Below are 27,316 nucleotides of genomic sequence, written 5' to 3' on the forward strand. Positions count from 1 at the left end.
ATGAGCTTTGAGGCACCACCTACACTCCTGGAACTCTCAATGAAGAGCCTGCTTAGGAATGAGGCCTTGGCCATCTCAGTTCTGCAGCAGCTCCCCTCAGAGTTCTTCCCGTCCCTGTTCAAGGAGGCCTTCAAGAGCAGACATATGAAGATACTGACAGCAATGGTGGCAGTATGGCCCTTTGCCTGCCTCCCTGTGGGAGCAATGATGAAGGTCCCTGACAGAATGATATTGCAAGCTGTATTGGATGGTGTAGACATCATGTTGACAGACAAGGCTCACTTCAGGTATAGCCAAGGAATAATACAATTGGAGTCACTGAGTTACTGGTATAGAACGAGAGGAGTCACGTAGAATTGGGTCAGTGGTGGTTTGGAGGTGTGAGTGGTTCTCCACTTTGAAGTTGGTAAAAGTAGAAGGCTCTATTTATAATTGAGTAATAATATAATCAACCTTCAGAAGTACAGGGTACCTCAGTGTAGATGTAGCCATAGTAGTATAGCCTCCCCTGTCCTCTCCACCAGGTAATACGATTAAAAATCAATAGTAAGTGAATGGGGAGAAGCAGCGGAAGCATCCAGATGTAGCTCATGCAAACAGCCCTTGGCTGACAGGTGTTGTTGCTAACATCAGAGAAGGGAAATGAAAGCTGGCTCTATATTGGTTCTCTTCTTGCATTGTAACACTTCATTTTTTCCCCCTCACAGAAGGTCGAAGCTTCGAGTACTAGACCTGAGAAACACACACAATGTCTTCTGGGATGTATGGCCTGGAATACATGGTTTAGACTGCTCTAAAGGGACATTGAGTAAGAAGCAAACAGGGAATGGCCATTTCAGATATGCTGTGAGGCGGCTCCTGAAGGTGGTCACTGATTTTGACCTAAGACTCAACCTGGATGAACAGCAAGCATACTTGTTGCAGTGGGCCCAGCAGCGAAAAGGTGCTGTGAGGCTGTGCTGTATGAAGATGTCAATCTGTGTGACTCCTTTAGGCATTATCATGATGGTCTTGAAAACTTTCCAGCCGGACTACATTGAGGAACTGGAACTATCCACAAACTGGTCTCTGGTCACACTGAGTCATTTTGCAACTTGCTTTGGACAGATGAGAAACCTACGCAGACTCCATCTAGCTCGCATTTACACGAACACCGACAAAGCTGTAAATACCTCGGCAAACATAGAGGAGAAGTGTGCTGCCAGGTTCATTTCCCAAATTGCCAAACTCAACTGTCTACAGCATCTCTCCATGGATGGTGTCTACTTTTCCAGTGAGCGCATGAAACAGTTGTTCAGGTAAGAAAGCATAAAGAGCTTTGTATAATACCACAGCAAACTTTCTTCTAGTACAGTTGAGATTAGTGACCATCTGAGACCAATCTGTCACTGTGAATTTCAGAATGATGGTCTCATTACAACATCTGAGTATAGTCTTGATTCCATGTTAACTTGCCCATTACAACATCTGAGTATAGTGTTGATTCCATGTTAACTTGTCAAAACTTCAGTTACTTCAGTGACTGTTTATCAATCAGCGAATGAGCTGTTGTTAGAGAATTGAAGAGAAAAAACTTTTTAGTAGATGAACTAGTGTGTCAGATGTAGACTCTTTGTATGTGTTGAGTATACTTCCTTTTGGTCCTGCTAACTCTGATGGCAAGGGAACAGGAAGGAGCATAGTGTCCTAAGGTGAAGAAGAATCATGCCTGCACATGTTACTTGGGGATCTCTATCCTTATATATCTTTGTGAACAGTAATCTAGTTATAGTTCCCAGGTGGAACCACTGTCCATTTATATTTCCCCATGGTGGAAAGGATGATTTGAGCATTGCTTTGGGCTCAGTAGACAGCAAATTGGTGGCAATGGGCTGATGATCAGTTTCAGGAATTGATACACTGAGATCATGGACATAGGCTATTTTTGAAGTGTTAGGACTTGACTGACTTCTCCAGGGCACAGACCAAGACATCACCAGAACCATTTGGGACTAGACCTCCTTGGTTGTGTCCTTCTGGGATGTATTGGCTACCTCCGGTTCTCGGACATAGTGAGAATGAGAAGCTGTATAGTTGGGCTCTGAGTCTATCATATGTGATTGTGAGTGGTCTGAGAAGGCAATGGTGTGACTCTGGTGAGCAGACACCAATAGACTGTGTCTTTGGCTCTAAAAAATACTGACTTTGCTTTAGTGGTCCCCTATACTGGCTGATTTTGTAACAAGTTGACAAATAATAGAGTCATCGAGAAGTAAGAACCTCAAATCAAAAAATGCCTTCATAGTATCAGGCCTTTGTCAGTCCTAAAGACTGTTTCTTGTAATTGGAGATTAATTTGGGAAAACAAAATCTACTGTGACTGTGGCCATTCCTGGGCTAGTTGTCCTGTGTTCTATAAGAAGGCAGGGTGAGCAGGACATGAGAGCCAACTCATAAGCAGCAATTCTGCATGGCCTCTCTGTATAAATCCCACTTCCAGGTTGCTGCCCAGTCTGAATATCTCTCCTGACTTCCCTCTATGATGGATTATATTAAAATGCCTTCTCATATCATGTGACAGAACCAATCTCTTGTTTTTATCCCTAGATGTATCAAGAGCCCTTTGAAGACTCTTTCTGTCAGTCTCTGTCGGATCTCCCAGTCAGACTTGAAACACTTATCCCAGTGCAGGAGACTCTTCCATTTGAAGCACCTGAACCTCTTTGGTGTAGCATTATTTAACTTATGTCCCACACATCTGTTTTTTCTCCTCAAGAATGTAGGAGACACTCTTCAGAGCCTAGAGTTAGAACACTGCAGGATGGGAGACTCTCATCTCAGTGCCCTCCTGCCTGCCCTGAGCCAGTGCCTCCAGCTAACCAGGGTCAACTTATATGACAATGACCTATCCACGTCTCTCCTGAAGGAACTTCTCCAAAGCATGACCCACCTAAGCAAGTTGACTGAGGAGTTTTACCCTGCTCCACTGGAATGCTATGGTGAAAGTGGTCACGTCATTGTTGACAAATTTGCCAAACTCTGTCCTGATCTCCTGGATATACTCAGATCCAAGAGACAGCCCAAGAAAGTCTCCTTTGGAACAGAGTTTTGCCCTCAATGTTTTCAGCGCTGTGTCTATGACCAGAAGACCAAACTTTGTCAGTGTTTGTCATGAACAGAAATAGGTTGCTTCTGGATTCTGAGAAAGAAATTCAGAGTTTAAGACTTCAGTAAGGTGTCCAAAACATGTGGTTTCTGATACTCTTTGATGTCTCAGAAACAAAATAGTCTTCAATGGAACTATGCCTTCAGTGGTACTATGCAATGATTTGATGAATAACATTGAGACCATGGAGGACAGGTGTCATGTAGAATCAGAAAGACAGATTTACACATACAAGTGTACATCTCTCAAGATAAGTACCAGTGACTTCCCTCTGCAAGTTAATTTTAAACTTATGGTCAGATTAGGAAACCAGATGTTCTCATCTAGTACCCAACTCAGTCATTTACCTCAGTTTTTCATTCAAAATCAGAATTGCACCTTATCTATTATGATCATGGAAATTGTAGTCCAGGATCTGAGGTATCAAAATGAACTGCTGTCATTTATGACATTGTCCTCCTTTCTTTACCTCCCAATGTTTGGTGGTTTATGTGCACATTGATGTCAAACTGAAATGTTTGGGGAAGACACCATCTCTTATGAAGAATGTTTTGGATTATGGAAAGGATTACAACCAGGATAATCAAAGAGGAGGCAGTATGTATACACCAAAGGTTACTGAGGGAAAAATCCTTACCTAGAGACTAGCTGCACCTGAGACTAGATGTTAAATATTCAAATGCAAGCTTGGCCTTTATTTTGTTAAATGAGTACCCACTCTTGTTATTTACATCCTTTTGCCCTGTATCATATAACAATAAAATAGTTGTTAAAGTGTATTCTATTTCCTTGGTTTGATTCACAATATTCACCAGTAGTCTTTTCTTCAGTGGTTGATGTACTGCTTGCTAACTCACATAACTTAATAACTGGAGATGGCTCCTAAAAAAATCACACTCTGTACAGAATTTAGCCTGGGAACTTTTGTGACTATGAAGATAGTGTTTCCTACACAACCCCTTAAAATTAACACTTTCTAAGAAGGGACATTTGATGGAACTTACAATTCCATCTACACTCAGTATTAGATGAAAGAAGGCAGGCAGACTTTTCACATATTCGTGTTATTCCCTGAATTTTAGACCATGAAGGATGCATAGCACAATCCCAGATCTGACTGTGGTGATATTTATTTGTGTTGGAATGTGGTGATATTTTTTTGTTCTGTAATAAATAAAGCTTACCTGTAGAACAGAGGAAAAAGCCAGCCACAGCACAGAAGTCATGTAATGTTAGCATACGCCTTTAATCCTATTATTGACAGACAGAATCTCTGTGTGTTCAAGGCCACACTGGAAACAGAGCCAGGTGTAGTAGCACATGCCTTAATTCCAAAACTAGTTAACCATGGAGGTCTGGAGATCTGTATAGACAGACAGGAAGTGACAGAACTGGGCAGGAAAAGGAAGTGATGTAGCTGGGTGAAGAGAGCAAATCAGATGGCAGAACAGCAAGGCATATGTAATATGGGTAGAAAGGAAGTGACTGGCATTGGAAGCTGCAGAGTTGGTGAGGTATGGTTAGCTGGGGCTTTCCCCATTTCCCTGATCTTTAAGGATTTCACCCCTATATCTTGTGTAGCAGGAATCTTAAAAGTTCTTATTAATAAAATCAAACCCGAGGCCAGTTATTGGGGTCAATGCTGGTAGATCAGAGAGACAGAACAAGCCACAGCTATCTCACCTCGCTGGATCCTCAGCTGGTCTTGTCTCCTCAGACCGGAGGCCTCTGAGTCCTCATCCGGAATGGGTCTCAGCTGAATTACTGCTCAAAAGCCTGAATGCTTAACCAGCCAAAATCTTCTAGTTTCTGGTCCTCACGCCTTATATATCTTTTTGCTTTCACCACTCCCTGGGATTAAAGGCTGGCTTTCTGGGATTAAAGGTGTGTGTCACCATGCTTGGCTATTTCCAATGTGGCCTTAAACTCACAGAGATCCAGAGGGATTTCTATCTCTGGAATGTGAGGATTAAAGGTGTGAGTGCCACCATTTTCTAGCCTTTGTATCTAGTGGCTGTCTGTTCTCTGACCCCAGATAAATTTATTAGAGTACACAATATTTTGGGGAACACAATACCACCGCAATCTTGCTCCATGTTTTTTATTTAATAAGACCACTTAGAAATTCATCTACAATTGGCACACAACAAACGTGGCAAGAACGCATTAAAAAGCAATTTATGGGCTTACATGTCGCCTGGCTCAGTCCCAGGTTCATAGCTCAGGCTGAAGCACATAGCCAGTCTCTCTTTGGCTTTCTTTCTCCTGGTGGGTGGTGGGCTATCTCTGGGTTCCAATCCCAGACTGTCACCACACTAGGTAGCTGATTTGAAATTCCCTTGGATTCTACTGTTCTACACAGTTGACAGACTTGGTGAGTCAATTAAGATGCCTTAATGGGTGAAATTAGTTAAAAGAGAATTTTTCCCACATTAAAAAATGAGAAACATTTTTACAATGGAAGGAATGTGGCACTGTTTGATAACATATTAGGCACTCTGAAAATGGAACAATTAAGTGAGAGAATAATTAATGTTGATGGGATGTATGTAACATCAATTATGAATATTATTTGTTTAATCATTTTTATTTTAGCATTAAAAAGGTTGGTGAATTTAAGTGCCAAGATAAAAGATTTGGAAAAAGCTGTTAAAATGAATCATAAAGAAATTCAGTCCCAGACAGGAGAATTTAAAAGTGAACCTAACTCAGGATTAATTTATACAGTTACAGAGAGACAGCCTGCTTTCAAACAACTAAACTTTATCTATTCAGTAACCTTAAGAACTGCCAAATGTTCTTATACAAGCTAATTGGACTTCAGTGGAAACCTTAGATTTAAGGAGATTTAAGGATGTATCATATGGCATATGGCATAGTATCATAAGGCATGGATTTTTCCATTTGTAAAAAAGATGTGAAACTCATGGTGAAATTGTAAAAATTATAAATAAATGACATTCTTGCCAGGCAGTGGTGGTGCACCCCTTTAATCCCAGCACTCGGGAGGCAGAGGCAGGTGGATCTCTGTGAGTTCTAGGCCAGCCTGGGCTACAGAGTGAGTTCGAGGAAAGACACAAAGATACACAATGAAAACTTGTCTTGAAAAACCAAAAGAAAAAGAAAAAAGAAATAAATGACACTCTCTTGGAATGTTTGGTAGACTCAAGTGCAGATGTTACAATAATTGCACCAGAATTTTGGCATCCAAATTGGTCTTTTCAGGGGGTATATGTTCAGCTGTTAGTGATTGGAACACTATCTCAAGTGAAACAAAACATAACGTAGCTTGAATGTATAGGGCCTCAAGGCCAGAGAGAAAATTAAGTCATATGTATCTATTGTAGCTATAAGTTTATGGGGTCATGTTCTATTACAACAATGGAATACTCAGATTAACATTTCTCCAAACTCAGAACAAAACAATAAACTAATACATGTCTCTGAGAGAAATATTATGAAATGCTATAAAGAGCAGTCACTGGCCATCCAGATTGTACAAGCACAGGGTACAACAACTACTGATCTTTCAAAGACACTAACAGCTCTACCTTTAAAACGATTAACAGATAAGCCTGTATGGGTTCAGCAATGGTCTTTAACTACAGAGAAATGACAGGCTTTAGAAGAGCTGGTACAAGAGCAGTTAAATGCTCAGCATATTGAAGCACCTTTGGAAACCATGTGCATATCCTGGGTGTGGATTCACAAATCTGATCAAGAGTGGAAGGCATTTTTTAAAAAAAGTTTGTATATGACTCCAAATTATTTTAGGGATTTTGTCATTAGTGAATGAATGGTGGTATCTACTTGCTATTCCTTTATTTGTGAGGGCAAGGTAGGATGACTTTGAAGTTCAAAGTTACCTTCAGCTATTAAATGGTAGCCTGTGATACTTGCTCTCCTATCTCTCATACCAGAACTATACTCAAAGTTACTCAAGCAAGTAAACAAAAATAAATTTCAGTGAAAATAATGGAAAACCCTAGAAGCCTAGAGGAATGAGCTGCCTGACCTCCAGGACATTGGCCTTGCAGACATTACTAAGTCTACCATTAGGCAATCTTCAGGAATGAAATGCAACTTATGCTCACAAACACATTACTCTTTGTACTATCCAATGAAAATATTTCATATTTTGGTTGTGAGCCAGGCTTGTTTATACATAGGATGTTAAGGGTAAAGTGCTGTGGGATGGTCTGTATATCAAATCTGTTGCTCTGATTGGTCAATAAATAAAACACTGAATGGCCAGTGGCCAGGCAGGAAGTAGGTGGGACAAGGAGAGAGGAGAATTCTGGGAAGCAGAAGGCTGAGGTGGAGAGACACTGCAGCCACCGCCAGGACAAGCAGCATGTAAAGACTCTGGTAAGCCACCAGCCACGCGGCAAGGTACAGATTTATAAAAATGGGTTAATTTAAGATAAAAGAACAGTTAGCAAGAAGCCTGCCACGGCCATACAGTTTATAAGTGATATAAGCGTCTGAGTGATTATTTTATAAGTGAATTGTGGGACTGCGGGGCTTGGGGAACCTGGAGAGAAGTCCTCCAGCAACAGGTAAAGTATCGTTTGTTAGAAGCCAGCATGGTCCACAGTGTGAGTTAGAGGCTGCCTTTGGATTCACATCCATTTCCAGGGGGGTCTCTGTCTCTGGAGTGCAAAGATTAAAGACATTGTGCCATATCTATTGGCACTGTGACTAACACCTAAGAGAAACATGTAAAAGGAAGAAATATTTTCATTTTACTGTAGTTTTCTGAGGATTCTTTTATGGGTGAGCCGGTTCCTTTGCTTTTAAGGGACAGTCAAGGAAGAACAATTATGGCAATAGAGCACTATGGTGCGTTGAACTAAGGTTATGTGGAACTTGATCCTAATTAGTCTTATCAATAAAAACCAGGACTCCAATATCACTGTAATGACGTGAAATATCAGAGAAGCAAAGGAGTAGCCACTAGTGACTTATTACCTCTCCAAATGTTCAACTGAAAGGGCCCCTTTGTCACCGTCAATCACTCGCTCTCTGGCTCCGCCCACTTTCCCAGAGCTGACCCAGAGAGCAAAGTTGCGCACTTCCGCCGCGGCCGGAAGCGGATCTGCGCAGCGCAAGTCGCGTAGTCCGGTGAGTTTTCCCAGGGCCTTTAGACCGGTTTCCTTGCTAGGCGCAGTCGCCGAGAACCGCGACCCTTGCCCGGGAACCTTACTTTGCTCGCCCAGCTCCTCGGGGTGACGCGGAGAGCCGCGAGACTGAGGAAGTAGGCCCGTGGGAGAGAGATGGCCCCAGAGCGAGGCGAGGGCTGCCCGCAGAGGAGGCAGCCAGCCAGGAGCAGGGACGCGGATTCGGACGCCTCTGCGGTCGCGGAGGAGACGCGACTGGCGTTTGTGCGGGGCGAGCCCGCTGATGCAGGGCTAGAGAGGGCTGCAGGAGACAGAGCAGCGGCGTGCGGCGGGATAACGGGCCCGTCCGAGGGAAGAAAGCAAGCAGGAGAGGCGGGCAGCGGGAGAGGAGAGGCGAGCTGAGCTTGCCCGAAGGTGGAGGGCGGCGAGAGAGAGAGAGAGAGAGAGAGAGAGAGAGAGGAAGGTGTGAATGAAACCGTGCAGAATGAGGGAGGAGACGGCTGGATGAGGGAGGAGTTGGTGGAATAATACGGTCATTTTTATTGAGTTTGCTTTTGTTGTTGGAAAAAAAAAGTTTTTTAACTTCTGTTTAAATTTTAGTGGTGAGGACGAGAATTGCAAAGTGTCTATCTGCAGGGCACGTGCCGTTTAAAGTTAACTGGGATTGTGCTGGGCATGGTGTCACACGCAGGTAATGCCAGCATGTGGAAGCAAAGCTGGGGTAGGAAGATGGAGAGTTTGAGGCAGTCTGGAAAAGATAACATGGACACTTTCTAAGTGAATAAATAATGTTGAGGTTAGAGGGTGATAGCCCTTTATAGACCTTATTCAGCCAGAACACAGAGATGGGACTACTTTAGACAAGGTCACCCTTCTATGCCAGGGATGTGGTATAGAGGACTGGTGGGACTTTTCATTTAACATTTATCATAGAATGAATTGCCTCTGGCCACCTTCAGGTAACATTTATCATAGAATGAATTTGCCTTCTGGCCACCTTCAGGTAACATTTATCATAGAATGAATTGCCTCTGGCTACCTTCAGGTAACATTTATCATAGAATGAATTGCCTCTGGCCACCTTCAGGTAACATTTATCATAGAATGAATTGCCTCTGGCTACCTTCAGGTAACATTTATCATAGAATGAATTGCCTCTGGCCACCTTCAGGTAACATTTATCATAGAATGAATTGCCTCTGGCCACCTTCAGGCAGCTCTCTGTCAGACACCAACTTAATATTGTATGATTTAATTCATATCTAGATCACTATCCAAAGATGATATCAAATGGCACAATCCCACACCACTGTCCCTTTTTAATTCCAAGTCTCATGTCCTGAATAGAACCTACCATCAGCTGGTGCTGCTAATTTGCTTGCTCAGCTCTAGGTTGTCAGGGAAACACTTAGGTTAGGTTTTTTCATTATAAGGAACAGCACAAAGGAAACAGGTGAATATTCCAGATAAACCTCTTGTAAGCGTCAGTATCTCAAGTAGGACAGCTGTGCTCTTCCAAAGTCTTAGCTGAATCTCTCTGCCTATATTTACTTTATCGTGTCTGTATTTTATATGTGTTTGTGTGTATACATGTGTGCATTCTGGGGTGTGTGCAGAGGCAGCCTTGTATTCCTGGTCTTTCTGAGGAGGGATCAAGTTCTGTAGAAATGTGTCAAGTCTCCTGTTGTCTGTTCTGCAGTAGTTTATTGTTCTTACAACCCCTTGATGTAGTAGGCTACAAAGGTTCATCTTTCTACATGATGAAGTCCTCTCAGTAGCTCTAACTGTGGCGTAGTAAGTGGATTTCTTGCTGAGCTGCTTCGAATGTACCTGTAATCTCAGCAATCAAGAGACTGAAGCAGGAGGATCTTGAGTTCAAGTGCCGCCTGAGTTATATATTAGTCTCCAAAAGGGAAGGGAGGTGGCTATATTTATCCAGAACATTATTATTATTATTATTATTTTGCCATTTTGATTGAAGATTCTACCAGTTTCATATGGCCTGAAAATCACTAGCTTGTTCAGGACTTCGAATTCACAATCCTCTGACTTTAGTGCTAGGATTATATGTGTATGCCACCAGGCCCATACTTTTATTATTATTATTGTGATTATTATTATTTAGAGAATAAGGGGTTTTATTATCAAATAAATCACCTTGCAAACATGTGATATACTTAATTGTATGCTTTTGGTGTTCAGGACTGACCTCTAAATACTCATGTTACTCAAGGAAGAAGTTGGGAGGAGGAGAATGAAGAACCAGAAAGAACCAGGGATGGCAGCCATGCAGGTATAGTGAGCCACCTCCCCCCACCCCCCTCCCAGTTGTTTCTCTGTTCCCTGGAGTGCTCCGATTGAAAGCTGCTGGCCTGCACTGAGTGTAGACTAGACATTTCACTTGCCCTTGCTCATGTTTTCCCTTAGCCTCTGTTATAATCACTAGATTACATCTCATAATGATCCTGTGATTTAGAACATGGAAGAAGCTTCTATTGAGTATGCCCTAGGAACAGTCTGTGCTAAGGATTGCCTAGTAAGGATTGCCTTAGGATCATTTGTAAATGGACTGTTAGCTCTCTAGATGTAGGTAAAAGAAGCTACACTTGGAAGTCACATGTTAATGTGCACACACAAATACTTCTTAAATTATGGGAGAAAGGAGACCTTCTTGTGAAATTACATTCTTCATAGCCCACTACACTGCAGGTAATAATGTCAGTGGTCATTGTTTCCAAGAGAGCATCTCAGTAACTAAAAATGGAATAAGGGATGGAGAGTGTTGTATTTCACCACCAAGATATTAGGGTTTACCCCCCTCTTGTTTTCAGAGAGAGTATCTTCCTGTGTAGGTCGGTCTGGCTTCCTGAGTGCAAGAATACAGTGCATACCTGTTTATTATCATTTCTCTGTGTATGTGGAGTATGTACATGTTCATGTGAGTGCATGCTCGTGTGTATAGGTATGTTTGGAGGCCTGAGGTCAAATCAGTCATCTTCCTGAGTGTGCGTTTCATGAGACTGATGAGGCAATATAGTCTTGTTGTTATCCACTCTTATGCTTACCTAGTTTTGTGTTGTAACCACATCACATGCTATTCTGTCCTCTCTGCCACCTTGTTTTCCTCTCACTGTGTAGTGATGATTGCTGCACACCTGGTTAGTCACCTCTCTACTTTCTACCCTCTGGAGAAAATGATGGTCATGATAATTGGGATGTTTGGGTTTGTTTAATACCATGTTTTGTTTTTCTACATATTTTTAGTGCTGAGGAGTGAACACAGGACCTTGTGCATTCTAGGCATGTACTCTACCATTAAGCTGTACTTTCAGCTTTTTTGGTTATAAAATGACTTTTATTGCACTGGAGAGAGAGAAATGACTCAATGACTCAGCAGGTGAAAGCATTGGCTGCTCCTCCAGAGGACTTGTGTTGGATTTCTAGCACCTACGTGGTAGATCATCATCATCTGTAACTCCAGTTTCAGGGGATATAGCCCTCTCCTCTGACCACCTTAGGTACCAGGTACATATATGTCTTACCAAACATCCATCCTAACAAACATTTAAACATATAAAATAACAAGTATATTATAGCTCACTCCAGCCTGAACTCAGTGTATGGTCCATTCTGGCTTTGAATTCATAAAGGTCCTTCTACCTCAGCCTTCAAAGTGCTGGGATTGCAAGCCTGTGGCACTAGGCTGACTTCTGGAAACCTCATGGCATCATCTCTGAAAACATTGGGTATATCAAACATCTCACTTACTACTTGAATTGAGATGAGTCTGTGGGTTTTTCCTTTTTTTTTTTTTTCCCTTTTATCAAATGAGAACCAAGTGGTGGTCAGAGGGATTGGGCAAAAGATGGTGAAAAAGGCTTGGGAGGACAGAGTGAACGTATCAGAGTGTGACATGAATGAGAAGGGCAGACCTTGTGTTTGATTTTGCTTGTTTGTTTGTTTGTTTTGCATTGTCCACATACATGATGAATGCACTGTGACATGATACCATAATATCTTACAATAAAGCAAAATGACATTAGGGAGATATAGTGTTGTTCTGATGCATCTTAATCTGGGAACACAGGAGAAACAAGGTCAGTTTCTCCTCGCACATTTTTTAAACAGGTTTAGGCTAGTCCACATGTGTGGTGTTTTTCTCATATACTAAGCAAGTAATTCTGTAGCATACTAGAGCCCAGTGTCAGCTAATTCAGTTGCATTCTGACACTAATCTGCTAGAGGACTCAGTTTCACAGAATGCACGCTACAAGGGTCTATACAGCTCCCTCCCCAGTTTTATGGTCCATTTTCTAGGGCAGCTCACAAAACTAAGGGAAATTCTTTATGTTTTCCTGTTTATTATAAAGGACATTCCAAAGACTAGATGACCAGTTGGACAGAGAAGACACAAAAGGGGAGGTACAGGAAATTGCTTGTGGCTTTCATTCCCTCTTTGGGTAAGCCACTCTTTAGTTCTTTCATCACAGCAGGATGTGGGGAAAGAAATTTAAACTCTGTGCTTTGAGGGATTATGGAGATTCCATCACTCACATATTACTCAATACCATTGATCATTGGTGTTCACTTAAGCCTTCAACTCTTCTCCTTTCCTTGGAGGATGGGTAGTAAGGCCTGAAGTTTGGTCCTGTTCCTGCCTCGGTTGTCTTAGTGCCCAGCAACCTTCCTGTAACTGAGGACCTCATTTCACCTTTCAACATCACCATAGGAGACAAATCCATCCTTATCACTCCAGAGATGCCAGGTGAATTGTATGTCTGAGAACTAGACAAAGACATGTAGTTTATAATCTCACAGCATGGAGGTGACTTGTTCTCTTCAATTTACTCAGTCTGTTTTCCCCTTTTTCTCACCTCTTTGTAAGGATCCTAAATGTCCACAGGGTGAAATGTGTTTGTTTCCTTTTAGGGACAGTTGACATTCAGGGATGTGGCAATCGAGTTCTCTCAGGAAGAGTGGGAATGTCTGGACGCTGCACAGAGGGCTTTGCACAGGGATGTTATGTTGGAGAACTACAGCAACCTGGTCTCCCTGGGTAAGGATGACCTACTCCAACAGTTGGGATCTTTGCCATGTAACCTTGCAGTTTTCCTACCATGCCTTTGGGTAACCATGTTGCCTCTCTGCCTTTCTTCCTTCCTCTGTTCCCTTTTCTCCCCCGCTCCCTCTCTCTCCACTAGGAATAGAACTCAAGATTTTTGCGTCTCATGCACTCTACCACAGGACTGTATTCCCGACCTGTATGGTAGATTTTGTTTTGATTTGGTAGATTTGGGTTTTAAAGTCTAGTACCCTTGAACTCACAGTCCTCTTGCTTCACACTCCTTAATGCAGGAATTACTGGCATATATCACTGCGTGACTCATGGTGTCAAGGCACATATTTAAAGTTTCCAATGTTGGGTGTTCTGTGTTACCTGGGCCGTTCAAAGAAGGAGAATCACTCTAAGATGTAACTTTAGATGGCCTGACATCAGGGCAGAACAGTTTCTGTGAACTGGACATTGAACCTCTGTTCAGAAGCCTACTTATTGACAGTACACAAAGTTTGTGTTTGAGGTACAACAAGTTTCTCATACTAAAGCCCTATCGTCACACCCCCAAAATCTTTAATCCTTATTGTGTACTGTTTGTAGTACCTAATAATTCAAGACCTCCAAGTGTTCCTGGATAGTCTATGACTAAAATCATGCAATGGATAGGAAACCTCTTTAGAAAAACAACTCTGTAAGTCATGGAAAATAGTCACTGTTCTCTACTGTGATTTCTTCAAGGTCTAGGTACCTTCAACAAACACTAATACATTCTACTGTTGCCCTAAATATAGTGAGAAAAAACTATTACCTTCTGTATTTACCTTAGATACAAAAACTCTACTAGAGTCCCACTATATCTAATTCTTTGCTTTCTTTCCCTAAGCTTTTGATTCAGTAGTTCTTAGTAGATAACGAGGCCCATGAAATTCCTGGAGTTTGTGAAGTATTTTTCTAGATTCATATGAAACATGCTCTCTCCTCACATTAGCATAGGATATAGATTCTATAATATCCTCAGTACATGGTGTTACTGTCTTTTTATAAACAGGAGTCACACGTCCTAATCTGAATGTTATGTCTATGTTGGAACAACAGAAAGGGCCCTGGACTGTGGAGAGTGAGGCAATAATAACCAGAAAACCAAATGGACAGGAATACGTCAGAGCTATGAGTGCAGGTAAGCTCTCAGAGGGCAGAGTGGAGGCTGCACCACTGCGTAATGGCAAGTACAAGGTTTCTATGGGAAACAAAAATCTGTCACTATTCTTTACAGGTACAAAAATTTAGCCTTTAGCTATCTCTCTTTAACATAACTCTCCAATGGTGTCCAGGTAGTCTTGTTTGTTTTTAATCTTGTTTCTTGTTCATATGTTAGAGGTCATGTCTCACTCTTTAGTTCAGGCTAATCTGAAACTCACTGTGTAGCCCAGGCTGGCCATAAACTCTTGGTAAGCATCCTGCCTCAGCCTTCCAAGTTCTGGGATTAGATGTATGAGCTACCATTGATGGTCAGTTAATTAAGTTTTGACAGAAGTGCTATAATTCAGATACATTTTGTGTTTGTACCAAAAGGTCATGGTTAAATGGTTGACTCCTTGTGGCAATGTGAATTGTTTCAGAACATTCTGTGTGGGACGAGGATGGGTGGCAGTGTTTATCTCTGCAGACCACGCTGGCATGGAACTCTCATTTTTCTTGTGTCAGCCTGACAAGTGATGAGATTACATGTTTGCCTCCATGCTTGCCTGACGTTGAGCTTTGAAGAAGTGAGTCTAGTTGGAAGTAGGTGAGAGGATGTGCTACCCTTAGAGGAATTAATGCTGAATGTAATACTGTATTAGTAAAACAGAGCTGTTACAAAATAATTAGGCTAAGCTGGGCCTGTTGGTACATGCCTTTAATCCTAACACTTGAGAGGCAGAGGCAGGTGGGTCTTTATGAGTTTGAGACCAGCCTGATGTACATAACTGAATTCCAGGCCAGTCAGGGTTGTATAGTGAGACTCTGTCCAAATGAAAATTAAAATTAAAAAATGAAACAATTAGGCTAGCAAAGAAAGCAGCACATAATAGTTCTCTGCTTAGTTCATTTTGTCCAGTAAAACATTCTCTAGACTGATAGATGTTGCAATTAGAACTTCCTTTTTTTCTGAGGGACAAATAAAACTTATAGAATACACACACACACACACACACACACACACACACACAGAGAGAGAGAGAGAGAGAGAGAGAGAGACAGACAGACAGACAGACAGACAGCTGGTGATGTGTATATAGGTTAATTAAATAATTTTGCTACTAAGAAAAGCACAAAGAAGCCGGGCGGTGGTGGCGCACGCCTTTAATCCCAGCACTCGGGAGGCAGAGGCAGGCAGATTTCTGTGAGTTCGAGGCCAGCCTGGGCTACCAAGTGAGTTCCAGGAAAGGCGCAAAGCTACACAGAGAAACCCTTTCTCAAAAAACCAAAAAAAAAAAAAAAAAAAAAAAAAAAAAAAAAAAAGGAAAGCACAAAGAATAGTACAGGCATTCCATAGACATGTAAGACATGCAATCTTCAGTAATCTAGATCTACACTCAAAAGCTGAGTACCTGGATTATACAGTAGCAGCATCTGTTTTGTTTCCTCTGACTCACTATATTCCCTATTCCATACTTACTGTCACCATTATGAAATCTCCCATCACTGACTGAGAAGAACTAAGTGAACAGGCTTTTATTACTTAGCATCAGGTATTTCCCTCTGATTTTGGAGAAGGAGTTTGCATACCATATATCCAACAATGAATTAATAGCCAAGATGTGAAACCTGAAGCAAACAAGCAGGAAAACAGCCAACTTAAAAATGGGAATGGATGTGTGTGTGTGTGTGTGAGTGAGTGAGAGAGAGAGAGAGAGAGGGAGAGAGAGAGAGGGAGAGAGATGAGCAAGATGTGGTGCTTATGCTCAGGGGCTAGCTGAGCTCGGACTCTACCAGGCTCACATCCCATTAGAGATGTGGTTATTCTTTTTCATTCTACCTTTTATTTATTCTTCCTTTTTTTTTTTGAGACAAGCATTGCACAGGCCAGTCAGACTCCTCAGTAGATGATTAGAGGTGCACATTGCCATACCCAACATTAAAACACATTTACTGAATAGAAATATATGAAAGGAAGATCAACATCACTGTTATGTAGAAATGCCAGTTTTCTCCAATGTGAGTTATCACCTTCACTTCCTAAGATAGCTGTTGTAGAAAAGGTGAGCCTTGCTCTGGATGTGGTAGAAAGGGAAATCCTGTTCTCTGTTGGTGGCAGTCTAGATTGGGACTCATTGATGAGAATTGATTATAGATACATCAGAAAAAATAAAAGAAGAGTTACTATATAATCAATCAAGCAACTCAGCTTTTGATTATCCATCCTGAAGACTAAAGATGACATGTATGTGTGATGGCTATATTGCTCTTAATGGCTAAGTTATGTAGTACACCACCATGTCCATTACCAGTAGCATCTGTTTGTGTGTGTGCTCATTTTATATGAACTGTATTTGTCATTCAAAAGAAGAACCTTCTGTTTGTTACAATGTCTGTCAGTCTGGAGGATATCTTACCAGACAAACTAAACAGGTAATTGTCACATGTGGTTTTCTTTGGCACAATACCTCCCAGTTCTGTCCACTTTGCTTTGAATGACAGGAATTCATTCTTTGGGAATTTTATTCTTCATTGTGTATATCTATGTATTTTCTTTTTCCATTCATCTGTTGACATACATGTAGGCTAATGCCATGTCTATATCTCTCAACCCATATATATGAGTTTTCACTCACATTTAGAATTCACCTCAATTAAACTAGAAGCACAGAGTGTAAAGATAGTTACCAGTGGGTCAAAGATATTAGTGAGTTACTTGTCAGTGAGACCAGACGAACGTTTTAATAAGAGCAGGGACAGTGGGTACAAATTTTGAAGTGATGGGTGTGATCATATGTTTCAGCTTCATTGTCACTTCCTTATACACACATACATACATACACATCAAAATATGTTTCAGTCTTTTTATCACTTTGTTATATACATATATAGTATGTACATATATATACTATATATGTGTATATATATATATACATGTATATATACATATATATGTACTATATACTATATATGTATATATACTATATATGTGTGTATATATACTATATGTGCATGTATATATATACTATATATGCATATATATATATATATAAAGTAAAATTACTTTATACACTAATCATTAATGTAGTCGGTCTTTCCTTGGACTGTCTGTTTGTAAGTAATAACACAGATACTTATTTTAATTATGAAAGCTTGGCCATAGCTTAGACTTTTTCCCACCTAAGCTCTTACAATTTGTATTAACCTGTTTCTATTAATCTACATTCTGTCACATGACTCAGTTACCTCTGCTTTGTACCATATATCTGACATCTTCAGAGTCTCGCTGGTGTTGCCCTTCCCCCACATCTTTCCACAATTCTCTCTCTTTCCTGTGAAGTTCCAATTCTCTCCTGCCTGGCTATTGGCCATTCAGCTTCTTATTAAACTAACCACAGTGACACATCTTCACACAGTGTAAACAAATATTCCGCATCAGTTCTCCGTTTTTGTTTAAGTAAACAAGAAAGAGTTTAACTCTAACACAGTAAAACTCTGTGTGTGTGTGTGTGTGTGTGTGTGTGTGTGTGTGTGTGTGCGCGTGCGCGCGCGCATGTGTATGTGTGTGTAATAAGAACAATCATCAGATAAGAATTAACATTTTTGCCAGGTGTGGTGGCACATGCTTTTAATCTCAACACTCAGGAGGTAGAGGCAGGTGGATCTCTGTGATTCAAGGCCAGTCTGGTCTACAAAGTATCAGGGGAGCCAGGACTGTTACACAGAGAAACCCTGTCTCAAAAAACAACAACAAAAAAGAATTAACATTTTCAATGTCCAGTCCATATGTATCTGGCAAATTTGGAGAACATACTGTAGTATCTATCCTATTCTTAATGAGTCCAAAGTGTTATACATAAACCATTTTCTATCATAGCATGTTTTACCATCCTAAATGTATCTTTTTAGACCTTAAAACATCTTCATAGATAAACAACTTAATTTTTTATATTTGTTAATGTTATAAACTTAACTTTTCTTATTCAGATTTTTTTTCTGAATTTGATAACAAGGAAAACTGAATAACTGTAACTATATATTCTTCAGTTCCATCAGAGACCCAAGAAGGATATAATGTTACCCGAGTAAACAGGAAATGTAGAGCAAATAACTTCCCAAACTAAAAATGACAGAAAACTGACTGCCTAGACACTTACCAACGGGTCCTCTGCAACATTGGGGCATCCATCTTTGTCCCAAAGGGCTAGAATATGACAGACTTTTTTCTGAAGCAGGAATTTTTGAAAGACTTACCTATTTTCGTTTAGCAAAGTACATCAGTCACCACATTTTTTATTCTGTTTGTCCAGTTTGGATGGTATACTTTCAGCAGTCCAGACTATGGCAGTTTTTTGCCCATTAGCTAACTTTGCCACAATGAAAGTAAACTCCATATGGAGGTTCATTGGTGCCCGTCATCCTTTTTTGAAATAAATTGGTGCTTCCAGGAGCAGATGTGTCTCATTGTCATGAAAAGCCTTATGTTATTAAAACATCTAAAAATGCTATATTCTGTAGGTCTCTGAAGTGTTTGAAGACCACCTGTCTATCTAAACTATACCTGTTTAACCTTGAGAACATATGTAACATGACTACAAGTTTGTTATAGATGATGAACTACTAGCTTATATTTTCTTCGTTTTATTAAATTATTTACATCCTGATCATAATTTCCTTCCTTCTCCTTCTGTTCCCTCCCTTTATCCTCGTTCTGCCCCTCATCCACTCCTCCACTGTTTATGTTCAGAAAGGGTCAGGCCTCCCATGAGTGTCAATAAAGCATGGCATATCAAGTTAAGGTAGGACAAAGCTCCTCCCTTTGTATTGAGGCTTGGTGAGGGAACCCAGTATGGGGAATAGGTTCTCAATAGCTAGATTAAGCATTAAAGACAGGCCCTGATCCCCCTGCTAGGAATCCCACAAATAGATGAAGCTATACAACTATTACACATGTGAAGGCCTGTGAAGGGTTTATAATGTTGGTACTCATGGGTGGCTGCCACCTGCATTGGCCACAGCGACAGAAGAGAGTGCTGGATGCTGCAGTGGCAGAAGAATCACAAGCCATGGTTACCTCTTTAGAGTTTTATTAGGAGAAAGGAGAGAGAGAGCGTGGGGGGGGGCACGGACGGACAGAGACAGACAGCACTGAGGGGAAGTACAGAGGGAATACGAGGAGAGAGAGAGAAGAGTCCCGTGGAAGGGCATGCTCGCTTTTTAGGCTGGGACTATGTCTCAGGCTGGTGACATAATAAAGACAATCCTTACAGCCTACATTGGTTCTGTGCAGCCACCCAAGCTGCTGGTCCAGGGTCTGTGAATGCCTGTGAGCCTAGATCAGTTGTTTCTATGGGTTCCCTTATGACGACTTTTAATTCCCTGGCTTGTACAATCCTTCCTTCCTTTCTCAGGATTTCCAGTGCACGGCTCACTGTGCGGCTGTGGATCTTTGCATCCATTTCCATCAGTTACTGGATTAAGACTCTCTGATAACAATCAGGGGTCAACAGTCTAGTCACAGAAGATGGCCAGTTCAGGCACTCTCTCCACTATTGCTAGAAGTCTTAGCTGGGGTTATCTTTGTAGATTCCTCAGAGTTTCCCACGCAGAATATACAGTAACTGTCTTGTAGTTTTTCCTTTCGTTCTTTCTTTCTTTTTTTTTTTTTTTTTTTTTTTTCATTTATGTAGCCAAGATTTTTCAGGAGGTTTCTGCCAAACAAATATGATCTTCATTAATTTTGAAGAGATCCAAAGCTTTTTGTTTCATGTGGAAATGAAAGCATGACCTCTCCACGAATGTAGCATATTTCCTGACTTCCATTCTGAAGTTAACACATTCTTAAAATATATAGGCTGGTTTAATATTGCAGTTGTTGTTTTGTTTGTTTTTAACAATCCAGTGTCTCTCCAGCATTTGCCTTTTGCGCATCAGCATTCAAAAATTTTGAAGTCAGCAAAGCATCATGGAAATTCCAAGTGCCCTGTGTATTTCCCATCCTTATGTTACTTTTTTTTGTTATTATTACTTTACTCTTTCGTTAAAGACTTCACTTTATTATTTTTAAACGATTTACTGATTGATTGATTTTGTTAGGACTTTCTGTGCCCCCCTCCTTTTTGTTTTCTTTATCACCTAAGCACATTTCAAGCACAGTGTAACCTGTTCGGAGGTTTTCTTGGCCAGGATCTCACTTTCTGCATGTCTGCACAGGCTTTTTGACTGCATGAGCCAAACCTTAACCTGCTAAGCTCTGCACATGGCCTGGTGGCTGGCTCTTCCTCCTTTGGCCTAACCATCCCAGTCACTCTTCATCATCCCATCTCTGGAAAGTTGCTGAGACCAAGATGGCTACCTAGCGAGATGGCTGCCCAAGTGCTCTGCTGTACAGCGGGCCCTTTTAAAGGAGCCTTGCCTTTGTACGCCAAGTTCAAAACATTTATTTGTTTTCAACTTTCAACTTACATAGGTATTCCCTATGTCGATTTACTTGCTGGACATTGGGTGCCAAATGCTTTCTTGTCAGACTATATTTGGGTTGCCAACCCTCAAATAATGAATGACATGGAGACTTATTAATTATGAAAGCTTGGCTTTAGCTTAGGCCTTTTCCCAACTAGCTCTTCTAACTTAAATTAACCTGTCAATCTACATTCTGTCACATGGCTCATGTTACCTTTGCTCTGTACCCTGTGTCTGACTTCTTTAGAGTTGCTGGCATCCCCTGCTTCTCTCTCTCTCCCTGAGCGTTCTGTCTATTTATTCCTGCCTAGCTGTTGGCCATCCAGCTCTTTATTACACCAGTCACAGTGACACGTCTTCACACAGTGTAAACAAATATTCTGCAACATACTGACATACTACTTGTCTAAATTAGTGGGAGAGGGTAAACATTCCATATATGTTTACTTTGTGCCTTGATAATGCTCACCCTCTGGTTTTCTATCATCTTTTTCTCCTTCCCTTGCCTCATAGACCCTCTTCTACTTTATGAATTTTTTGTTCAGCCTTTTTAGAAAATTTTCCATATGTAAGACAGAATGTGCTGCATTTGTCTTTGTGTTTGATTTAGTTTGCTTAACAGTGATTTCCAGTTCTGTCAGTTTTTCTAATAAGTAATAGTATTCCATTTATTCTTTGAGACTGAATAATACTCTAATATGTAGATGTATGCACCATTTTCTTTATTCATCTGTTGATGAACAGGAAGGCTGATTCCATGTCTAGGCTATTGTGAGCCTTACTGTCATAATCATGGTTATACAGTTATGTTTTCTATACAGTGACTTCATTTCTTTCTTACATACACAAACACAGGCATAGAATGGCTAAATGTTATGTTTATTTTATTTTGTACTATTTTTGTAATAGAAACCCCTGTTTATTCTTAGTAGGAAAGTGTTTATCGTTATATAACATGGCATTTTATTTTTAATCCACATTTTTAAATTATGTGTATATGTGCATTGTGTACTGGGGGTGTGTGTGTATGCACATGTGTTCAGGTGCCTGCAGAGTTCAGGTAAAAGTGTTTGGTATCATGGAGCTGTCCATGTGTGAATTGTCCAGTGTGGGTGCTGGGAACTCAAGTCAACTCCTCTGCAAGGGTAGTACATACTCTTAACCACTAAACCATTTCTCTAGCTCCTACATGTAGCAATTTATGAGCTTATGTATTTGTGATTTGCCTGGTTATTTTATCATAAAATGTTACAAATGTTTTATAATACTTTCTAAGCCCAACAGGTGATTGTTTTCTGTGTGTGTTGTGCAGTATAACTGACATGCACTGCTTGTTAATGTTGAAAAAATGATTGTCATGAATGGGTATAGGTAAGTTTATAAGAGATTATTGCATTGTTTTTGCTGGTACTGTTTTTTGTGAACTTTTCCTCTTTTTTCTATTGCTTTGCATTCAAAATTGCCAGTTAATTCATTATATAAATGAACTAATGTTATCTTCTATTTTAATGTATTTTTTGATACATTAGTGTGTATGATATTTTAGTGTGTGTTTACACAGAATATGCTGTTATGTCCCCTTTTCTCCTTCAGTTATATTACAGCCTTTTTGGCAATTAGTATGTACCTTTAGGACATGATGGAAAATGCTCTTTTACTGATTCATGAAATCTTATTCAATATGAATAATCTGGTCATAGATTATTTGAAACTATGACTCTTCTGATTATTTAAATTACATATCATCATCTGTTCTTAATTATAGGATCATTCTTTTTAAGATGCTTACATTGTCTTTTTGGTACATAAAATTGATAAAGTCAACACAGTAAATGTTATTTTTGCTGAAAATTTTTTCACTGTGGAATATCTTTCTGTAATTAATCAGAAACCTGTTATATCTTCTAGTCAACCCTCCTGAACATATAATTAAAGATTTACCACCAAAAGAGAGTGGCGATTCAGGAGAAATAGACCAGAAAATGGTGTCAGAAAGATATAAAAGCAGTGACACTGAAGACTTTTTCTTCAGAGGAATCCAGAAGAACATACAGGATTTTGAGTTTCGGTGGAAAGACAGTGAAAGGAAGTATAAATCCACCCATAGTAAACATCAAGATAGTAGGAAGAAGACAGGAAAATGCATAAGGAACCTACTTGAACTGCAGCCATTTCCATCTGCAGAGAATATTGATGATAATGAAGTTAAGTCTATTACCAGTGTTTCTTCAATTTTATTATCTCAAAGAATTCCTCTCACTGTTGTCAAAGCACACATTGTTCATGAATATGATGATGATATTTATTGTTCACTACTTATGAAAAAACAGAAAACACACATTAAGGAAAAACCTTATCAATGTAATGAGTGTGGCAAGGTCTTCAGTTATACTTCTTCTCTGGCACATCATCAGCAAACTCATACTGGAGAGAAACTTTACAAATGTGTTGAATGTGGTAAGGCTTTTTTTCGACGTTCTTATCTTTTGGTACACGAGAGGCATCATACTGGAACAAAACCTTACAAATGTAATGAATGTGGCAAGGTTTTCACACAGAATTCACACCTTACAAGTCATCAGAGAATTCATACTGGTGAGAAACCATACAAGTGTAACGAATGTGGCAAAGCCTTTAGTGTTCGTTCAAACCTAACTAATCATCAGGTAATTCATACTGGAGAAAAACCTTACAAATGTAATGAGTGTGGCAAGGTCTTCAGTCAAACTTCAAGCCTTGCGATTCATCGGAGAACTCATACTGGAGAGAAACCTTACAGGTGCAACGAGTGTGGAAAAGTCTTTAGTTCACATTCAAACCTAAATACACATCAGATAATCCATACTGGAGAAAAACCCTACAAATGTTCAGAGTGTGGTAAGGTCTTTACTCAGAATTCACACCTTGCAAATCATTGGAGAATACATACAGGAGAGAAACCATACAAGTGTAATGAGTGTGGAAAGGCCTTTAGTGTGTATTCCAGCCTCACTACCCATCAGGCAATCCATACTGGAGAAAAACCTTATAAGTGTAATGAATGTGGCAAGGTCTTTACTCAAAATTCACATCTTGCAAGTCATCGTGGAGTCCACAGTGGGGAGAAACCTTACAAGTGTGAAGAATGTGGCAAAGTCTTCAGTCAGACTTCAAATCTTGCAAGACATTGGAGGGTTCATACTGGAGAGAAGCCTTACAAATGCAATGAATGTGGCAAAGCTTTTAGTGTGCGTTCAAGCCTAACTTCCCATCAGGTAATCCATACTGGAGAAAAACCTTACAAATGTAATGAATGTGGCAAGGTCTTTAGTCAGACTTCAAGCCTTGCAATTCATCAGAGAATTCATACTGGAGAGAAACCTTACAGGTGCAATGAGTGTGGAAAAGCTTTTAATTCACATTCAAACCTAAATACACATCAAGTAATCCATAGTGGGCAAAAACCCTATAAATGTCTGGAATGTGGCAAGGTCTTTACTCAAAATTCACACTTGGCTAATCATCGCAGAACCCATACAGGAGAGAAACCTTACAAGTGTAATGAGTGTGGCAAAGCCTTCAGTGTGTACTCAAGTCTGACTACTCATCAGGCAATCCATACTGGAGAAAAACCTTACAAGTGCAATGAATGTGGTAAAGTTTTCACCCAGAATTCACACCTAGTAAGTCACCGTAGGACTCATACTGGAGAAAAACCTTACAGGTGTGATAAATGTGGTAAAGCCTTTAGTGTGCGTTCAAGCTTGACTACTCATCAGGCAATCCATACTGGAGAAAAACCTTACACATGTAGTGAGTGTGGCAAAGTCTTTAGTCGAAGTTCCAACCTTGCAAGTCATCGGAGACTTCATATTGGACAGAAACATGAATGAATATAGCAATGTCTTCAGCTACAGTTCACTTGCACATATCCAGGAATGCAATCTTAAGAAAATACTATTTTTAATGATAGAAAAAACACCCATTGAGAGTTCAAGTATATCACTGGATGTGGTGGTATGCATGTAAACCACACAATACTTGTCAGGCTGTTGTGAGACCATCAGCCACCTATGATGTATAAGAAGAACTTAAATTTTAAAAGAAGTCAAGCTTTTATAGACATATATTAAGAAGCCATTTCATTCATGTACAGCACATGACACCCACCTCTAGAAATACCAAAATACACATCGCTCATGAAATTGTCCGCTTGGCACTTACTAAGGAAGGTGCTTAATGACCATTATTGTGAAGGGTTTATCAGAGTAATAAATCTATTTCCATAGCTTTGTTACAGTGTACAGAATAATTGTTAAAAAACAACTAAAAATCAAAATAAATTAAAACATATATATGGAAGTTGGAAGACAATTTTGGTAACCTGGTTGCCTTCAGGTTATAAATTATTAATTTTGTTGTGTTTCTTTGCAAAGGCTGCCATTTAAAATTGTCAGCCTCAACTTTCTGTTGCTAGAATGCTTACCTCGGGGCTTTTTATTGCAGCCTCTGGGAAAATGAAGTGAAGGGTCACAGTAGGAAATGAGCATGTCTGTCTAATTTCTGAGTATTACTCCACCTTTTAAGTTAAATATTGCCTGAGTTATTGTCCTAATTTGTTTTAGTTGATGTGATAAACCCCACGACCAAAGCCAACTTGAGGAAAGGGTTTATTTCATTATGGATTATAGTCAATCATAAGCCAGGGTAGAGTTCCTGGAGGCAGGAACTAAGGTAGACAATAGAGAAAGGATGCCTGTTCATTTGCTTTTCATGACTTAGCTTCTGTTATATAACCCAGGACCATCTGGGGTGGTACTGCCCAGAGTGGCCTAGGCCCTCCCAGACTAGTCATAAATAAATGATAGTCAGACATGTCCAAAGTTCAGCCTGATGGAGGCATTTCCTTAAGGGTCCCTCTTCCCAGGTAACTCTAGTAGGTGTCAAGTTGACAAGGTCTAACGAGAACACTTATCATATGAAAGGCATGGGATAATGTAAAATTGCAACATAAAGCTATCAAGTTTATTGTATCTGATCGGGGCTCTCTTTGAGGGAACAGCGATTCAATGGGAAAGGAATTAAGATACTACATGTTTTATGAAGTAAGGATAATAGGCTAGTGGGGAATGGATTGTTTAGTAAAATACAGAAGACATCGTCACCAACTACATTGAATGACAAGAGATTTCACATAGCAAATAATAAACAGTTATTCTTACATTTTTTATTTGAAGTGAGAAACATTGTTAGAATGGAAAATTTAACCCAAAGAATCAATTGTGTAGGCTTCATAGGCTTCACTTGTGTTTCACATGTGAGGCTGTGTGTTAAATCCTTGACAGCACCAAAAGTAAAAATACACAAAAGCTTTCTTAAGGATAATATTTAACTACAGTTGTAGAGCTTTGCCATTGTTTTATTTAAAATGTATCATTTATCTAATTTTCAGTTAATGAGAGTAAAACCTTTACATTCCTGCAAATGTGTTTTTATATTCTTCTGTCTGTATAGTCTCTTTGTGTATCAGTACAGTGCTCACTCATGGGAAATGAAAAAAAAAAATGGTGTGAAGCTCTTAATGTTGAGGTTTCTATATTTTTTATATGAAATCAAACACCATAACATTTTAGGAATCAATAATCACTTTTCAGTGAACTTATTCAGTCCATGCCCCTAGGAAACTTATGTGGGTATAATGGACATCAAGAAAGACACATAGTGCAAACTGCCAAAGTAAAGTGACATGTTTTGTGTATATGCCTGTACACTTGAAGCTTCTCTTCATAGTTGTGCAATACTTCAGACATTCCATTGGTTGATATGAACTGTGAAGTCTTCACTCTGGTTGACTATCCACATCAATAAAATTTAAAAACAACAGTACTGTTAGAATCATGAAGTCAATTATTTCAAGAAAAAAACAGAATTTTAGCACTATTTAGTACACATGAAATTGAACTACATGAAGTAGCATGGATAGAAATATATTTGAATTTCTAAAGGGAGATGGTTAATTGCTTTTCTGTTATGATAGAATACCTCAACAAAAAGCAAGTTATGGAAGAAAGTTTATTTTACAGTTTTCAGAGAAGAATATAGTCCATCATGACAGGGAAGGTGTAGGAGTCAGCAAATGTCACATTTCATGAACAGGAAGCATAATAGGACGTTGGGTTGTGCGATCAAACCTCAAGGCACTACTCCCAGTTACATATTTCTCTAGTAAGGTTCCACAACATTCACAAATACTATCCCTAACTGGGAAGCAAGTGATCAAATACCTGAGCCTGTGGGAGACTCTTCTTATTGATCCCCTCATGGATTCCCTTCAATGTTGTATCCTTTCTGCCCTAAACCAGTAGGAACTGGAAA

The 27,316-nt window shown here is 39.9% G+C and overlaps 2 protein-coding genes across 10 annotated transcripts; both read left to right on the plus strand.

Moving 5' to 3' along the window:
- LOC114688237 (preferentially expressed antigen in melanoma-like protein 7) lies at positions 1-8,377 on the plus strand. The gene is made up of 4 exons (XM_028862861.1): positions 1-287; positions 708-1,298; positions 2,587-3,141; positions 8,140-8,377. Exons 1-4 carry the CDS (start codon positions 1-3, stop codon positions 8,375-8,377), a joined length of 1,671 nt encoding a protein of 556 aa, XP_028718694.1.
- Positions 8,231-26,827, plus strand: LOC114688235 (zinc finger protein 160-like). Of its 9 annotated transcripts, XM_037202240.1 has the most exons (6): positions 8,276-8,956; positions 10,468-10,558; positions 12,636-13,030; positions 13,195-13,321; positions 14,417-14,498; positions 22,871-26,827. In XM_037202240.1, exons 4-6 carry the CDS (start codon positions 13,214-13,216, stop codon positions 24,832-24,834), a joined length of 2,154 nt encoding a protein of 717 aa, XP_037058135.1. In that variant the 5' UTR covers positions 8,276-8,956; positions 10,468-10,558; positions 12,636-13,030; positions 13,195-13,213; the 3' UTR covers positions 24,835-26,827. The 9 variants fall into 9 exon arrangements, with proteins under 9 accessions (XP_037058132.1, XP_037058128.1, XP_037058133.1 ...); XM_037202237.1 differs by lacking the exons at positions 8,276-8,956; positions 12,636-13,030 and adding an exon at positions 8,231-8,269 and having other exon boundaries at positions 10,499-10,558; positions 14,370-14,498; XM_037202233.1 differs by lacking the exons at positions 8,276-8,956; positions 12,636-13,030 and adding an exon at positions 8,232-8,269 and having other exon boundaries at positions 14,370-14,498.
- Positions 26,828-27,316: the final 489 nt, after the last annotated feature.

The sequence above is a fragment of the Peromyscus leucopus genome, chromosome 1 (genome assembly GCF_004664715.2).
Source record: "Peromyscus leucopus breed LL Stock chromosome 1, UCI_PerLeu_2.1, whole genome shotgun sequence".
In the NCBI taxonomy this organism is placed as follows: Eukaryota; Metazoa; Chordata; class Mammalia; order Rodentia; family Cricetidae; genus Peromyscus; species Peromyscus leucopus.